Source organism: Rhinolophus ferrumequinum, chromosome 3, assembly GCF_004115265.2.
Source record: "Rhinolophus ferrumequinum isolate MPI-CBG mRhiFer1 chromosome 3, mRhiFer1_v1.p, whole genome shotgun sequence".
Lineage (NCBI taxonomy): Eukaryota > Metazoa > Chordata > Mammalia > Chiroptera > Rhinolophidae > Rhinolophus > Rhinolophus ferrumequinum.
Window position 1 is genome coordinate 83,150,981 of NC_046286.1, and position 18,742 is coordinate 83,169,722.

The window sequence follows — 18,742 nt, forward strand, 5'->3', positions numbered from 1 at the left end:
CTTTGTTATGGTGGGGGGAGGGCTGCCCTGTGCATCGTAGAATCCTTAGCAGTATTCCTGGCTTCTCCCCACTACATGCCGGAGCACCCTTCCCAAGTCTTGACAATCAAAAATGTCCCATGGGAGGCACAATCAACTCCAGCTGAGAATCATATCTCTACCCTACTTTGTTTAGAGTGGCTAAATCTGGGTGGGAGTAGAACAGGTAATTTTTTGTTTTTCACCACTTTATTTCTATTTACACTTCAGTGAATATGTGTACATTTCTCTTCTATATTAAAACATAACAGATCAGAATACCCACAACCACAGAACTATTTATTAAAAAATTATAGGCACGTGCTTTTGAGGAAAGTCTTCGAAGAAACTGTAGATAGAAGACGTATGGAAGGTATAACGTGAGGAACCACAAAGGAAATAGAGAAAAACGGTTCTTCCAAGATAATTTAGCAAAAAATGATCTCAAGTTATGGGACTGGTAATATGTGGGCCAGAAAGAATTTGATTTATGACCCAGGTGCACCGATCCACGCTGCTGGAACCTTCTATTTGATGTTCCCATTAGAGTCACCACGCTGGCCAGACTTGCACTCTGCACTGTACGAATAGTTTTTCTTTGCACTGATTTCCTTGAGTTGAGCTCAGCCTGGGGACACCAGATCTTTACCATGTTGGAGGCTGACAGGACAAGTGTCCCTCTCCCATACTTCCTTCCTGTGCACAAGATGTGGCACCAGGTTTTACTCACTTTCTAGTGGGGGTGTTTTCATTCATCTAGTTGTTTGGAATTTATGGGGTGTGGAAATAGAGCCAGCGACAGATGTTTTCATCAAGACAACTTACCTACTGTGGAAGGTGTGTAAAATCCTAGAGCCAACAGCCAGCCAGTGACAGCATGAAGAGTACTTTTCAAAGATCCTGAAACCTTCACTTCCCAGCTCCATTTGGACCGCAGGCCTAGGAATCGAATCCAATGAGGTCCCAGAGAACAACTTCTTGGCAACTGCTGAGGCCGTGCCCACAGAGGTGACAGGATGTATGACAGCTCCCACCCACACAGATAAACCACATTTGAGAGTGTGTAACCTTTCCCCCACAAGAAATACCTACCATATGCTCACATTTGAATATGTGTGTGTGTGTGTGTGTGTGTGTGTGTGTGTGTTGCAAAGTACAGAAGCAACATTTGAAAAATGCTCCATACTTCTGACATGCGTAGAATGACAAGAGATGTAACAGCAATTCAGAATTAGATTCCCTTTTACAAAACCGCTGACAGATTTCAATCTGAAGGCATAAGGTGGGAAGCAAATTACTATTTTACTTTCAGGTAAGAAAAACAAAGTGAGGCAAACTCTGCCTTTTAATCAAAATAGTCGTATGTCTAAATGGCTTCTTCTTGGTGCCAAGCACACGTTCTGGCTGTTACTAATGATAATAACAGTCACAGCACTAGCACTTGCGATGTTCCAGGCTCCGATCTAAGTGCCTTCTATATTCTCTTTTATCTTCAAAACAACCCTAAGGGAATTGTCGTCCCTATTTCATAGAGGGGGACCCTGTAGGATGTGGTAGGTGCTCAATATTTTGTGAATGAAATGAGTAAGCCAAACTAGCATCAATCACTTTATTTTCTTTTTGCTCTTAATAACAAGTTACTCTTTCCCACTCCTGATCTTCTTTTACAGCTAGTATTATAAATCCTCAAAACTGTCAGAATCATTTCTACAAAGATTGAGAAGAACAGAACACTCTGGTTAATATAATTCTGCTCTAAATTAAACCATTAGATCAGAAACGGTTTGGATTTGTGGACAATCTCAAGAGACCATGACTCCAGAATCCATCTCTCCTACCAGGGCTGTCTGCCTGTGCCAAAAATATAAATAAGGAAATATGGACGGTGTCTGTTTTCCTGAAAGAGCATCAATGGATTATGAGTTTATGATTAAAACAAATATATATTAAGGTAAATCATATGAAATTGCTATTTCTGCAGGTCAAAAAACCAACAATTTTATATGGTTCAACTTAATAGATTCTGTCATATTTTAAAGCCGTGTGATTGTAGAATTTAACTCTTTCACTGTGTTAATTGATTTCAAGTTTTTTTTCAAAATGTGTCAAAAATCCACAAAGAATAAAAAGTTGAGATTTTGACTATTTTATGCATTTAATAACATTTTGAGCTGCTTTGTACATAAATGACATTATTCTTATTTTAAACCTTTGTTATATGGTAATAAATTTACCATTACATTGAATTTTAGCAAAAAATACTCAAAACACACTAAGTGGCATCAATTAAATTTAAGTATAGATAAAGTATAATCTATTGGCATTCATGACATAAAAAATTTATTACAAAATGTTACACAACATGGCATACAAAACATCTTTGTTGTTGATAGAACAAGCCACAGGAAAACATACCGAACGTTTAGCAAAAGAGTTTAATTTTCTAAGTGAATAGTGAAGGAGATGGGAATAGTTACTGGAATTTAACGAGGACAGTGTTGTTTTATGGTACGCTTTAGTTCCCACAATAAATGATGCCAAATTTTTAAAACACTTCATCTTACATATTCATTTATTTCTTTTGTATGTCTTTGTTTACTTATTAAGATTATGTGGATGGGGAATATTCATTCATGTATATTCCAAGGAGTCTTTGAGGCACTGTTCATTGTAATAGAATAATATAATAGCAACAAGTGCTAAACATGTTCTAGTTTACAGACTATGTAAATATCTTTTAAAAACACATCTCCAGAAATAAATGTAATAGTCTATTATAAAATAAGACTTTTTTTTTTCAGGCTAGTCCCCTACTAGCCTGACTGGTTAAGAGGACATTTTCTGACTACAAATAATAATAACAATTTGTGTTTATACGCCAGAGCTCCTCATGGAGCATTAATATGACCCAAGTAGCCAACAGCATGTGATATCAGGAAGATCTGTACCTGATTTATTCAGTCTGAATGGATTATTATGATTGAATAGTGGGTTAGGGTTCTTAAATGTAACCAAGTGGCCACCCACTTAGTGTATATTTTAAGTATCTCATCCTTCTTCCAATAAAACAAATTCTAAAAATGTAGTATTTAGAAAATGAATATAATTATAGAAAATAATAAATAGAAAGTAGAAAATAGAAAATAATAAACAGAGAAAATAATAAACACCCACCTGAATAAATTCTGCATCCAATTGGCAAACATGTTTGAATACTTACTGGGTAGAAAGCAATGGCTCAGCCTCTGTACCCAGGTGCCCCCCGCCCCCATTCTAAGAGACCCACAGCCATGCACCAGCCACCTGTATGAGGCAGAACGAAACAAGTGCTCTGAGAACAGAGAGAAGAAATAAGGAATTCTCACTGACACAGAAGAATCTGAGTAAACTTCTTTTATCTCAGGTACTTTATTGTTTGGTCACACATGCATGTACACTCATGTGCTTTGAACAGTAGGGGTCTGGCAGAGGCAAGTTTGGGCATTAGTCTTCCATTTGTACATATAATCCCCATTCCTCCAAAAATTGCATGAGATAGATTTCATCTTCTTCCGGGGGCTTGTCTGGAGCCGGCTCTTCATAGAGTCTCGACAAAAGGCCCTCCTCATCCGCATGCTCCTCATACTCAGGATACTCGTATCCTTCTGGGTCGTGTTCAAAGCTACGTAATGAAGGCAGACACAGCCTGCCAGTCCGAGGGTCCCAGTCGACCAGCGTGGTGGATGGCTCTTCCTCTGACCCCTCTTCCACATCTCTGTGCTCCTGTGGCAGGTGGTCCAAGTCTCTAAGCTGAGGGGTATATGAATACAGTAGTGTTTGGGGGACTGTGTCCGCCAAAGCTGCCTGTGGATCAAATGATTTCCCTTGTAGGAACATCTCCTCCTGCAAAGCGAGCTCTTGATTTCCAGACCCCACACAAATGTCAACAGTTCTTACATCATATTCGTATTCAATGACTGTTTTATCTGTGGGTGTTGCTCTGCTGAGTGACTCTTGCTGGGTTAGGGAAGTCCCTTTGGTGCTTTCCTCAGAGTCACAGAGAATGTCCACCAAATGTGAAGCGTACCCTAAGTGCTTCACCTCCATTTCTTCCTGATGGGGCTCTTGGTGCTCGCTGGGCTCATCCAGGTCCAATACATCATTGCTTTTTTCCATTACACTTAGATCCTTATGAGAAGTTTTAGAATCTTCCAAAATATTGAGGGTGATAAAGTTCATCACAATTTTTTCAGCAGGTACAAAGAATCTTTTTTCAAGTTCATTTCCATAAATCAAAATCTAAAAGAGAGAAGAGAATGGTTTTCACCTTTTCACTTAGAGAGACATTAAAAACAGCTGTTAAGCAGAATTTATACTGTCATCGGATCTATTCTTACCAACTCATGGACGTAAAAGTTATGCTTAGAATATACAGAAAACCTCATTCACATGGAGGCTAGAGACCCAAGACGTATGAAATGCATATGGAAGTGAAAAGTGGTTCACTGGGTGGGTATTTGTTCAGGTCAAAGGTCAGGGTGTGATTGCCCCCATCTCTAACTATCTGAGGGTATGCAGGGGAGTTATTTAACTTCTCAAGGCTGATTTTTAATTCTGCAAAATCAGAATTTGTCACATGAGGAATAGCGAGGACTAAGTGAGATAGAGTTTTTGAAGTTGTTTTGTTAATTATAGTTTACTATGTATTTGTTAAGAAGCTGTGATTACCTGGGCTCTCAGTCCTCCTTTGAATAGACTCTGAACATGAAATGGGGATGGGTGTGAACACTGGACATAAAAGGGCTATGAGTGCATGAGTAGGGACGGATTTACTCCTGCCAGTCACCATCCTATTCATGCTATAATAAAGGCAAAAAGGGAAATCCAGTGGCCAGTTTATGGCAGATAGAGAAACTCTAAATTATGTCAGGAAAATTTGTTTCAGATTAAAATTTTGTTGGGGCTACGTGGAAAGTGCCCGTTTAGGTTGCCGATGATGAGTTATGTTACAATCCTCATTGTCTATCCAATGATGTGATTTCATTTAACATTATGAAAGAGGTCCTTCAGCTTCCTTCTTTTACAAATGTTCTGGTTTCAAAACGTTGCATGTGGTAGTCTATTCTGTAAATTTTCCTCCCAAGAAATCTTCCTATGCCATTGAAAAGCTAACTATAAAACTACCTATATGCAGGCTGCTTAAGAGGAACATTTTAAATCTGAACTAATGGGAATACATGAATGTATCACGTACATGGGAACATATATTTTAATAATTCCCAACGAAATAATTGTTTTGTGGTTAAAATATGCTCAGCCTTTCAGATCCCTTTGGTGCATGGTCCAGAAGGATAAGGTTTATTCCTTCTCCTTTCTTGCTTCTCCTTACTGTGAATCATTAAGTCCTGGCCATTTTCCTCCTAAATGTGTTTCCGTTCCACGTCTTGGTCTCCAGCCCTATATCCCACTCTCCTCTTTTAGATTCTCACCTTCTCTCATTTGGAAAACTGCCAGTCTCTTAGCAGTTTTACTTGTTTCTAGTCTTACTTCCACTAAAGCTGTCTTAGACCTAACATCCATTTGGATCTAAGACACTCCCAACACAAAACCCTGCAGAGATTTCTCTTTGCCAGCAGAACAAAGCCCAAGCTCCTTAGATTAACAGCCCAATTCTCCCCTTACCTGGCCCTACTACCCACTCTCCAGTCTCAGCTTTCACGACTCCTCATGGAACCTTATGATTTAGCAATAATGTGTGGTTTCCCAAACAGCTACCCACCTCTGCTCCTGCTGTTTCTTCTGCCTGCAGGAGGTGCCCTGGCTCTTACTCACTGTTCATAACCAAGCCCAGGCATGAAACTTCTCCTGAGCCCCCATGTAGGGTTTCAGTGCCTTCCCTGTACCCCCAGCACGCCCAGTGCCTGCTTTCGTCTTAGCCTTCACATATCATTTTGAAGTAGACTTGAACCTCTGAAAGGGCATGAATCATGATTTAATTTCTCTTATATCTCAAGACCTTGTCTAATCTGGTCATTAAATATAAAATCTTTGTCAAAGTTAAGGACTCTTTCTCTTTGGTTATGTTAGCGAGTTCATCTAGTAGAGAAAGTGTTTTTGATTCATCAACTCTTTCATTTTAAACTCACTCTGCCCATAAAAGGAACAGTATCTATTTGAGAGCCTCCTTTTCTAGCTTCCTGGAGGCGGTATGACTCCTACCACACCTACCACTCACCAAATTTGCTGGGTGCTTCTCTTTGCCAACACGGATGTATCTGTACACGGAGAAGCCCATCACAAAAAAAATAAACACGGTAACAGATACGGGCAAAACATACCAGAAGACAATTTTAACCTCCAATGCTGATGTTTGACCTGTAAAAATAAAAAAGTAAACAAAAGGGAAGAGGAGTAGATAGTTGTGATTTGGTGTGGTGGGAAAACATTGCAATGTCAAGAGGCAGATCACTTAAATTTAGGAATTCAGTTTTCTCATTTATAAATTGAGAAGCTTGAGCTAAATATGATAAGGGGTCTCAGAATTCTTTCTCTCTCCGAGAATAGGTGGTCTTAAGGAATCATCTGGACTCGTCTTAAACCTTTAGAGTAAGGATGAGTTAAAACCCAAGTGAGCAGCTATTCCAACATTTTATGTCTGGCTATGAGATTCATGCTGGTTGTTATATTTGAAGGCAAATATGTCTGAAATTAAAGCAACTCACAGCACTTCAAACAACAAAACTCTCTTATGAAGACCCCACTAAGTGGCCCCACTTTTCCATGCCATTCATTTAACTCAATCTTTTCCATGTATTTAGTAGAGGACAGGAATATACGTTGTCACCTTCTATGTGACTAATGGAACTATCCTCGTGCAAGTTGGCCAGACTTTCTGGGTACATCTGGAGCCTGGGGATCTGTGTAGGGAGGTGGCTGAGCTGGTATGTACTGAGAATGGCAGTAACTCCCCGCCAGGGCCTGATGTGCTGTACGTTCGCGTTGAGTAAAAGTCCATAGGGAATGAAAAGACCTGGTGAATAGTTTTAAGGAAAATTGTCCTGGCCCACCACTGATCAGAGTATACAGTTGATGAACAGGGCTCATTGTGACTAATTTATGTTGGTTAAGCTTCTGTGGGAAACTTGGAAGTTGCGATGGTTAATTCTCTGTGTCAGTTTGGCTAGGTCATGGTACCCAGGTTTTGGTCAAATATTATTCTAGGTGTTTCTGTGAAGGCATTTTTTAGATGAGACTAGCACTTAAATGAGTAGACCTGAGCAAAGAAGATTACCAGGAACGGGGTGCAAATGCAGGCTCTTGCACCCCAAACAATTCCTGAAGAGCCCATCTGTCACCAGGTTCCACACAGAAAGGTGCCAACACCACAACACAGATGTCGCAGGGGGCTCAGCACCACCTGCCTCTACTGAAGGCTACAGCTTAGTCCAGTCCTCTTAAAACAATCCCTGGTTTCGGGACTGAACTTGCCCGAATTCAAAAAGAGCCATGACAACAATGACCAGTGGCACTTAAAGTACATTAGCACCTGTTGGCTCCAATAAACCTAATACACTGTATCTATATTGGAAGATTGTGGAGAGAAGAAATAGTTTTCAAAGTACAGTCCCCCCCAAAAAGATAATACTGATTTTTTTAAAAAGTAGGTCCTCAGAGCAGTGTCTTGGAAAGGTATTTGGGGTAACCTAACATCTGGGATATCATGGAAAAGGTCAGAACCTGAAATGGGGCCTCCTCCTTCTTTTGTTACCTTTCCTAGGCTAGTGAGAAAGTTGTTCCATCTGCTTACAGGGAAGTATTTAATTTAATCTGACTCTAGTGGCGTTAGCTGTGCCAACTGCTTAAATGACTTCCATTGGAAATTGATTCCAACCATTTGGCCACTGACCAAGCTGTTAGTAAACAGGGTACTTTTTCCAAATACAAAAATGATTTCTTCAATCTGCTTTGGTTTGCCTTTTGCTTACTTGGCATTTTAATTTTATTTGACATAAGGTAGAGAACCCTTCATTTTAAAGGGAAAGGTATGATAAGGACAGATTAAAAAATAACGCATTTCACTTTTGATACGTACTCACAAATTTCCCTTTTTATTCCTTGGGACAGTTTCATCATGAAATGTGGGAAGCATGAGGGAAAAGGAAAGCAGGGGTTCTGTCACTGTGCCTATCCCATAGCTGGCGATGGAACCAAGGCTTGGGGGCAAAGGTTGTGACATCTGTCTTACGCCAGCACATTTGGAAGAGAGAAACAGAAGAATAATGGATGAAGAGTCATTCGATGATGGTAAACTTGAGGATTTATTTTTAATTTTCAGGTTTTGAGTACAAGGTCCCCTCACCTTGGGGGAAGAATGTATAAACAAATGTCAAGCTCCTAACTCTCTGTCTTCGACTAGGAAGGAGACTCTTCACCCATAGTTCCTTGGCAGCCAAGTTCAGAAAACACGAGAAAGAGGCAAATAAAAGGAAGGAGAGAGAAGCAACTGCAAGAATGAGGCAGTAATTACTGATTTGCAGATCCCGGACCATTGTTCAGTCAATGACATATGAACGCAACTTGCAGAGCCTGTAATTTATATTCCTGATGGGGAGCAAAGGATTCTGTCTTAAAGTGTTTTTAAGATAATGTTTTGTTCCTAGCAATAAAATTGTCTGATGTTCTTGAAGACCACAGAACTTCTATTGACCAGAGTGTAATTTTAAAGAAGAAAAAAGATGTGCGAAAAATTCCTACGTGTTATTTTAACAAGGCAGAGCCTTGTTGGCAGCAAACGCCAGGACCGGTGAAAACACTCCCTAATGTTGGCCAAGTTCAATGGCAGAGGCCCAGGCTGCTCAATGCATTACTGGTGATGGCTATTTCTGCCTTTGCCTCAACCTGTTTCTGTAGAAATGGATCTGACCAAACCTTGCCTACACTGTCATCCTTCCTTCTAGTTTTATCAGGTGTCCTTCCTTCCTCAGAGCAGCTGAGATTTTTTTTTTTAAGGTTACCTTTCAATGTACTGACACACTGCTTCTTGGAAGGCTGAGCAAGGCGAGGAGGCCCTGGCACAAAGGACTCCACCTGGACGCAGTACAGAGTGTCCGGCTCCAGCCAGCTGAGCACCAGCGTGTGGTTGGAAACACACTGGGACCACTAGTTAGGGAATTGCAAACAGCAGTTAGAGGCAAAGATTTCCAGTACCACTCCAGACAAATTACAGGGAAATAGAAGACCATGCTACCATGAAATCCTTTCCTATCACTAAAAACTTTCTTTTCAACAACAGCGTTAAAATACCCCTTTCCTTCAGCTAGGCAGAGCATGATCAGGAACTGGAATTCTGGGAACGATGCTACATAATAACATACGGATGCGTTTTGTATTCAACTTTGTCCCGTGTTCCCGGTAACACTTTTTTTTCTTTCTTGGAGAGTGACTGACAGATGTCCTACAAGTAAAAGCTGTCCATCAAAGTGAGGTGGGCAACTACTCCAATAGCAACATCATATCATACCCCATTAGCAGAGAGTTTCTGTAAAGGAAATTTGAAGAAAGTTCTTTAAGTTTCTACATAGCAGCTTCAATCGTATCTTAGATGGCATCTCTTTTGAATATCACATCTCCCCATTTCCACATGCAGACAATTAAAACATCAAACTGCTTGTTCCAGAATTAACTGCAAAAAGTGACAGAGATTATAAGCCCCCATTGCAGGCTTACCGTTCTGTTTGATTTCGTATTATATATAGACACATTATATTTCAGGTTAGAGTATATTTGTTGCATGGAAACAGAACTTTCTTCGGGATTTTTCTTCCACTTCTCTGGAGCCGTCAGAGCAATAGAAATGGATTTCTCATCAGTAGTCAAAGCAAACTCTGGTGGACCAATTTGTGCTTAAAGGGAAGGGGAGAGGGAATTACATTCAGATGTAGAAATCACCCTGGATAAAAGTACAATATAATCCTGCTGGGATCAAAGCTCTACCCACCCTCTAATCTGAGGTACGTCAGAAGGTGGGACCAAGTTATGCTAGTTCTTGAAACAACCATTTCACGCACCCTGACACAATGTTCAAACAGCTAATTGAAGTTCTGTATTTACTTACGTAGTTTCTTGTTACATGGATAAACAGTACTTGGTGATGGTAAATGCAATGAAAAGTGTTTACAACACTCCTGTGACTTAAAATTTTGGTGATAAATAACATTAATATGATTTGGTAAGTGGCAAAAATCAAACACGGAGAAATGAAGCACACCTTTGGAGATGTGCTTGGAATGATCTAAAACAGAGGCTAGCAAAGTTTACCGTAAAGGCCCAGGCAATAAATATTCTGGGACTTGCAAGGCCATATGATCTCTGTTGCAAGTATTATTTAGACTAGTATAAATGTAAAAACCATTCTTAGCTCTCGGCCTGTAGAAAACAGAAAGGGGGGTGGTGGTCTGAGGGCATAACTTGCTGACTTCTGATCTAGAAGGACCCAGGGGAAAGGCTCCAGCTCCACGACCTAAGGGGAACTTGTAAACTTTACCACGTCAGCTCTGAGTGGGTCCTCTATGGGTGAGTCAGCTACAGACCAGGGGCGGAATAATTTAAAAGCAAATACCGGGAAGTTGGTGCCTTAATCCCGAGTTATACCTAGATATTACATCATCACACTACCAAGTTTATAACAAGAAGAGTTTTAGTTTGGTGATCAGAATAATCTCTAACCAATCTCGTGGGCATATATCAATGGTTTATAAACCCACAACATTTTTTAAAAATCTGTCAGTTGTTCCTCAAATTACATAGTTTCCACTAAATAATAAAATAAAACCAAAATTTGAGAATATTGGCATCTAGCATCAATTTTGGATCTGGGAGCAATCTTAGAAATCACTTGGCCAAACGTTTTGTTCTAAAGAGGAGACTGTGCAATCCAGCCTTGGGTTGGTCACTCCACCAGCTGATGGACAGAGTGTAGAATAAAGCCAAGCAGAGCACTGGCCTCTCGGGCAAGGCTGTCTATGAGGCTGAGACAGGTCCACACTATGAGGTCAAATGAACTTGATATTAACACGTGTTTAACAGACAATTGTGTTACTTACTTTCTAAGAAAGGATAGAATCGTCCAGTTTCTGCCCATTTGGAACAATTTGTTCCCCACACGGTCTTAACTTTGGCATAATATTGATGTTCGTAGTCAGAAGTCTCAGCAGACAGATCACAATAGGTCCTATTGATATTTCTGCACTCAGATTTATTCAGCCATTTCTTTTGCCCATATCTGCTGAGAAGGAAACTGAATTAATGATGAGGTGCTCTCTATGCTTTACAATAGGAAAAGAAAACCAGTCATTATATAAAACTGAATGGAACTTAAGACCTTTTCTTCAGAACAACAAAAGCGCCTGTCATTTAGATAAAAAAGGATCTACTTTTGCTGCTGGCAATTATTTTCATTAGCTGTCAGGAACGTGAGTCAGAGTTTCTGTAATCATCTTTCTTCTCTGTGAATTATAAAGTGGCTAGTACATTTTGAAAGCATGTATTTTATTATTATTCTTGGGCTACAGTAAAAGTTTTACATATTGTATGATCAATTCTTCTAGTAATTATCTATGTAAATTATTAGTCCACCATGCATACTGAGGTCAGTTTGATTGGTTGTTTTAAGAAAAAAATTAGTCATTTATTTTTCTTGGAAGAAAAATTACCTTGATATTCTCATAAAATTTAAAAATCTATTTTCCATTAAGGGTTTGGGGAAAATTCACTAGGTTGGAGCACATACCAAAATCTGCATTTTCAATAAGTATTGTGATTATGGTAATGATGATATTAACTGAGGCGTTCACATTGATTTCTCCTTTATTAAAAACACAACACCCATAGTAAATAGGGAGGGGGAAATATTTTGAGCACATTTCAGGTGGGAGAGACTGAGGTGTAGCGTTTAAGTGACACAGCATGAGCCGGTGACAGAGAGGGGGTTGCAGGGAGGATACTGCAGGGATTAAAGCAGAGGCCTTGGGGTGGCAGAAGGATCACTCTGGTGGTCTCGGGGAATGTGATGGGTTAGGAGTGGCGGACTGGAGAGGGGCTGAGAGGAGACTGCAGTCGTCTAGGTGGAAGATGTAGGTGGCCTGGACAAGTCTGGTGGCAGTGGAGCACATGAAAGGACAAAAGGAAGAAATATTAGGAGACAGGACTCAGTGATTGAGTGCATGTAACTGATGAGTGAAATGAAGGTGTTGAGGGTGATGTCTCTGTCGGTCTGGGACAGGTGAGTGTTGTAACATTTACCAAGATACGGACCACAGAAGAAGAGTGGTCTTGGGAAATGGGGAGTGGCAAGTAGAAAGAAGGAGAGATAATGAGTGCAGCTCACACACTGAGCTTGAGGCATGTAAAAGATATCCAAACGCGGATGCCCATAGACACTGGGCTCGGGAGAGAGGTTGAGTGGGAGGTAGTGATTTTGAAATCAATGGCCTAAGACTGCTCATTGAAGGCGTAGGCATGAATGAAATTATCCATGGAGACAAAGCAAAGCCGAGGATAAAATTTCAAGAGCATCACGATTTAAAGGTTGGATACAAACTACACTTAGAAATAGCAGCAGAAGAGAAAGAAGGAAAAACAGACATCACAAAAGTCAAGGGAAGAGCATGTATTAAGAAGGAGGAAATGTCAACTTATCAAGTGTTGCCAAAGCTTAAGGGTATCTTCCCTCTTCAGAATATGGCAACAGATTCTTGAAAGTAAATGTCTCCTCGTTCATAAGTACCACACCTGCCAGAAGACATTAGAATATTATAGTCAGGTCTTGTTGACCAACTTCTTCATCCAATTTATCATCATGGCCTAGGGACTTTCAAACTTTTTGACTGTGAGCCATAGAACGAAATACATTTTACATTGTGACCTAGCTCACAAAAACATATATATATCTAACATACTAAAACAAAGTTTTTGTAAGATACTACCTAAACTTTAGCACATGCCATGCATTCAGTTATTTTCCAATCCAATCTACTCCATACCATGCCAATTCTTTCCATTAAAAATAATGCTAGTTATGTCAATCAAAATTGATTTCATGGCCCACCAACAGGTCTGGACTTGTGTTTTGAAAAATATTGGCATCCCCTATTTGACCCTCCTTCCTCAAACTTTCTCACTCTGACAAGGGCTGGGCAGCTTTCCATGACAGGGGTTGATGGAAGAGAAAAGGCTTTCACCCGGCTCTGTACAAAATGCTTTGTAAGTCTGACAAGCTGATAGACATGAATCATTCAACGAATACTCCAGTAATGATGTTTATGCAAGGCAAAAAGTCATCAGGGGCCCTCAGTGGCCTCTGATTGCTTTCTGGACATGGCAGGAAACATTTATCACGTGTCTATTGTGTGCCACATGGTACTTAGTATTTGCTCACTTTATGTCATTTAATTATCACAGGAGGCCGGTGCCATTATTTTCATCCTATTTTACGGATGAGGAAACTGAGGCTCAGTAAGATTAAGGGAACCAACTGCTCAAGTTCATATGACCAGTAAAAGGCTTATATGGGATTTGAACCACTTTTCCCTGATACTGTGCTTTTAGTGCTACACTATATTTTCTGCACTAAATTCTTTTGGCAGATATAATTTAAACTTTTGTTCAAATTTCATCCTTTACTTGCAAACAAACCTCACTGAAAAGTATAATATGTAACCTGCCCAAGGTCACCCAGTTATGTTCATAGCCTGACTCTGAACCCAGCACTGTCTGACTCTGGGAGGAGCTTGGAGCCCTGTCAGTGAAATACACCGCCCTCTGTTCCTGTCCACTGCCCACATGCATGGGCGTGTAAGAACTCCAGTATAGCAAGTTTGTTTTTAAATATTCTTTTTCGAAGTTTGCACAAGCTAAATTATCTGCTATCACAGAGCAGTGATGAATCTGCCCATTTTTCAAAATCCTTTTCTGAATCACATAGACATAGAAAGGACAGAGCAAGCTCCTTGCTCCACCTAATGGAATAGGAGGTAAGGGCATCTCATGAGCAATTTCTCTTTGCACAGTGATGTCCTCTTTCTTAAAACCCCATCTCCTGGGAAACTCCTCAGAAATGAGAATAAGGTTCTAGATAAATGAGGTCATGCTGAATAGCAGCTGAAGTCTTTCACTGCCTTCAGTGGTCAGCATTTTTTTGCAAAGACAAAAATGACTGTATTCTCTTTTTGTAAATATGGTACATTAAAAAAAACCCTCAATCATAAAAGTATAATCTTTAATTAAAGGAAAAAAAAAAGGAAAGTATAATCAAGAGAGAAATAAATCACCCTGAAACGTATCACCCTGAAACTTCTGGTACGCAGCGTATTATGCTTATATATAACCAGAAGGATAATTGATAGTTAAATATATAGATAAAAACTAGATTATACCAGATACGGTTTTAAGAAAAATAGTAATTTAACTTGACTTGAACTTTAATATAAAAAATAAATTGAAGTAAATTACAGGAATTGCTGTAGTTCAAATGTTTCATCATCGCAAGTGATATTAGTTCCTAAAAATATTTTAAATTAAGAAAACAGTTTATTGGAAAATATTGAGAGTTTAGTTATTGAAATGAAGTGTTTTCATTTTAGATCACATTTAATGATTTGCTACTATAAAAATCAGTACACTTACAGTTTTTCCCCACCTTCTGATTTGTTATATTATTGTGTAGGTTCAAACATTTACAAGAAAGCTTGATAATCATATTTCCCATCACTATTTAGTCTTAGTTCTACATTTTGATGGTTACAATGTGTGCTACCAATTTTTTTGCCATCCTTGTCATTGCTAATTTCTTTTTTCGGTAATATCCACCGATATTACTTTCTATATCGGAGTTAGTGATTTTATCTTTAGTTAGTGGTTTTTATCCTCCCAAGAAGGTCTCAGGAGATTGATATCCTGAATTCCCACCTGCTCGAAAATACATCTGTTGAACTTGATTAGAGTCTTAAGCCACTCCTATTTTCCCCCCAGAAGATGGATCACTGTCTTCCGTTGAGTGCTGCCAGACAGAAATCACCTCATCCCCCCTGCCTGACTTGAGTTCTGCTTTTGCTATGATGGCCAGAAATCATTTCATTGTCTTAAAGTTCAGCAACTTCATGAGGAAATGTTTTGCTATTCTTTTATTAAATTTTCCTAGACATAACATACATTTATGATAAGCCATTTCAGACAGTCATTACCAGCTGTTCGACTATTACTATCGGTTAGCTCTAATAGGTTTCTCAACTCTGTGTAACATTTTTATTTCCCATCATTTCCCTAAGCTCTGACCATTAAAAAAAAATAAAAGTTCTTCTTCTTGTCTCAGAATCTCTTCTTTGAGAAGAGACTGTTACTTTGAGCTTTCTCATTAGAAACATGTTGTTTATGGACTCAAACTAGGAATAATTATTTATCTGAATCTTTCTCCTACTTCCTGGGAAAGCTTTTCAAGACTTTTAACTTGTGTTCGTTTTTGTGTGTCTCTCCTTTCCAGTAATTATGGATAGGTGCTGTGCTGGTTTCCTGGGGACTATTACTGCTTGAATGGGGCCAGCTGTTTGTTGAATATTAGGTGAACGGGTATAGGAGTGAGGGTTTGTCACGCACCTGCTCACTGAATTATATTATTCCCTTTGCCTGGGAGTCTGCTCATCCTCAGGTGTGGGACTGCGGGAGGCTGATGTGGCTCTTGGCACGTCTGCAAAGTCACACCACCTCACTCCAGCCTTCCCCCTGGCCTGTGATGTCACATGAACCTGATTTCTCTTTCAGCTCCTCCTTCTCTGACGTTCTGTGGCACCAAACCAAGGCTCCATGGGGACATTTCCTCAATTTCTGGTGGCTAAGATTACACATCCTTAGATTGTTAGGTAAGCCTCTTAGTCCTGTGACATTTATTCTTGGGAAATCATTTTCTATTGTTAGTATTCAAGAAGGTATAGGTTTGCTTTTAGTTTCTGCAGTTGTTTTCCTTCAGATTTCATAGCATTTGGTTTGTATGCTTCATAGTTTGTGACTTGGGGTTGTGGCCATTTCCTTCTTTGCTTTGGAGACGGGTATTGTCTATCTGATTTGCATTCTTTCTTGTTTACAATGAGTTTTGCGGGAGAGGTGAAAAGTGAAAATGTCCAATCACTACTATCTTTAATAGGAACAGCTAGTTACACAGAATTCTGCCCTCAATTTCACTTAAAAATGTCTGTAATTCCAATAAGTTTAGATGTTTCAGATATGATGGATTTCCCACTTTGTTCAGCCACAGAATAACATTTTGACCAACTTTTCTCCATTTAAATAACTTCCCCTTTCCTAAGCGCCCAATACTACTGTTTCCAAGAAGAAACTGTTTTCTAATTTAATCTAACAAAACATAGCGAGAAAATCAAAATTAAATAATCTAAAATTTGTTTCAAATATTTATTTAATACAAAAGATGGTTTATCTTCATGCAATTAATAGGAGTTTGAGTCTTGTGTTTAAAAATTAACCAAAAGGAAAAGAGCCAACTTACATGAAATACTGCACTGTGTAAGTAACGTCCATCCCTGGTAGGCCCTCTGGAGGACTCCACTGTAGGATATTCTTCATGTTTATAGATAAGAAGGTGATGTTTGTAGGCTTAGGCAAACCACCAGAGACACAGGGAACTGAAAAGAAGTAGAGAGAAATCGAAGTCTTAGTAGAGAAAAAGGAAAACATAACTACTGTGGTAGCTAGTCTCTAGATACCGCCTTCCAGTACCCATGCCCTGTGTATTTCCTCCCAAACTGGACCTGAGCCGACACTGTGAGTCACTTCAAAACAGAATGTGGCAGAAGTCACTCTGGGACTAAGCCTTAAGAAGGCCTGGAAGTTTCCACTTTTGCTTTTTGGAAGCCCTTAGCTGCCATGTAGAAGTTGGGCAATCCTGCTGGAGACACCATGTCATGAGGTCTTGTGACGAGGGAGAGGTTCTGTGTCCCAGCTGAGCCCAGCCTTCTAAGCAAGGGGCCAGAGTGAACAGTCCATCTTCTGGAGACATTCTAGACCCACCAGCCATAGATTGAAGCTGCATGAGAGACTCCAAATGAGACCAGCAGAAGAACCATACAGCTGAGCCCCAGCTAACCTTCAGAATTATGAGAAATAATAAAATGAGTGTTTTAAACCACTAACTTTTAGGGTAGTTTGTTAGGTACCTGCAGATAACTGAAACAATCCCTTTACTAGATACAGAAATACAATTTAGAATAAATGTCCTCAAAAGCCCAGCGTTCTGGAGGTTGGAGTGGGATTAGCTTCACTCAAGTATATATAAAGCAATAATTAGAAAAGAGTGAAAGATTATTTATTTATTTAAAGATTTTATTGGGGAAGGGGAACAGGACTTTATTGGGGAACAGTGTGTATTTCCAGGACTTTTTTATTGGGGAACAGTAGTGTGTTTTTCCCTGGAGTCTCATCAGCTCCATCCAAGTCAAGTTGTTGTCCTTTCAATCTTAGTTGTGGAGAACACAGCTCAGCTCCAGGTCTAGTTGCTGTTGTTAGTTGCAGGGGGCACGGCCCACCATTCCTTGCGGGAGTCAAACCTGCAACTTTGTGGTTGAGAGCACGTGCTCCAACCAACTGAGCCAGCTCATTGACTTCATTCTAGTTGCAGAGGGTATAGCTCGCTGGCCCATGTGGGACTTGAACTGACAGCCCTGTTGCGCAGAGCCCGTGCTCTAACCAACCGAGCCACCTATCTGCCCTGAAAGAAGATTATTTAATTAAATACTGGTAAGTTCACAGTCTAAGAAAAACTGTATCTTCATCCTTTGTAGAGAAATAAAGAATTGAGAAACTGCCATGATATTAGAAAAAGACAGAAAGTAAGTGAAGGATAGTTTTTTATAAAAGAAAACAAGGAAATCCTTGAATTCAGATAAATGAAAAAATTCAGTGGTAGCATGTAGGAATCAAAATATTAATTTAAACTACTAGAGAGATCCAAGTACTGAGTTATAAACAATCAGATTTTATGAACTTATCCTATCACAAATTGCATATTCTAGTAAACGAACTTGGAAAAACATCAAATTTTGATACTGCAAATCAAACTTAGGAAATAAAATTTAGCTAAGTCCCTGAAGCTGGTCTAATCTTGGCTAATGTCCCATAATTCTTGTGTACATTAGCTGGGACTTATGTCAGAGAAAGGAATTAGCTTTATGCTTATGGTAATCTTTGGCTAAGATTAGCTCATATAATGCATTGCAATTCCACAAACCAAATGAAAAGAAAGAAATAAATTCTTTATTTTAGAATTAAACTTTGTGATCTGACCCTGATGCTAAGCCAAAATAACTTCTTTAACATGTGGCAGAGTAACCAAAATATAGGCCGCTGACTGTGTGTTTATGTGTGAATGTGCTGTATTTGTAATGACTCCTTTTACACTTACCATTTTTAAAAAATACCTCAGTTTTATGTTTAATAACAAGGTTACATACTCAAAGAGAAGCACTATTAAGTGATCACCGTGTGGGTGTTTGTGGCGGGTAGTAGAGAGGATCTCAAAAGGACACAGCCTCCCCAGTGTCTGTCTTTGATTTCTATTCTTCTATACTAACCATACTATATCATGCCATATTATATTCTAACCATACTGTATCAACTGCTATTGGCTTTTTCTGGAAATTATATCCAGTGACTACTGATCAGTTATCTAATACTGCTCTGTGCT

General features: G+C 39.4%; 1 protein-coding gene across 2 annotated transcripts in view; it reads right to left on the bottom strand.

Annotated features, from left to right (window-relative positions):
* Window positions 1–3,281: 3,281 nt before the first annotated feature.
* The window catches only part of IL20RA (interleukin 20 receptor subunit alpha), a 31,967-nt gene continuing 16,506 nt past the window's right edge, over window positions 3,282–18,742 (bottom strand). The window contains exons 2-7 of one of the 2 annotated variants that reach the window (XM_033103365.1): window positions 16,550–16,685; window positions 11,100–11,281; window positions 9,724–9,899; window positions 9,012–9,156; window positions 6,233–6,372; window positions 3,282–4,296 (exon numbers count right to left, since the gene is read on the bottom strand). In XM_033103365.1, the coding sequence (XP_032959256.1) occupies window positions 3,502–4,296; window positions 6,233–6,372; window positions 9,012–9,156; window positions 9,724–9,899; window positions 11,100–11,281; window positions 16,550–16,685 (1,574 nt within the window). In that variant the 3' untranslated portion in view covers window positions 3,282–3,501. The remainder of the gene's footprint in view (window positions 4,297–6,232; window positions 6,373–9,011; window positions 9,157–9,723; window positions 9,900–11,099; window positions 11,282–16,549; window positions 16,686–18,742) is intronic. The other variant, XM_033103366.1, reaches the window with a different exon arrangement.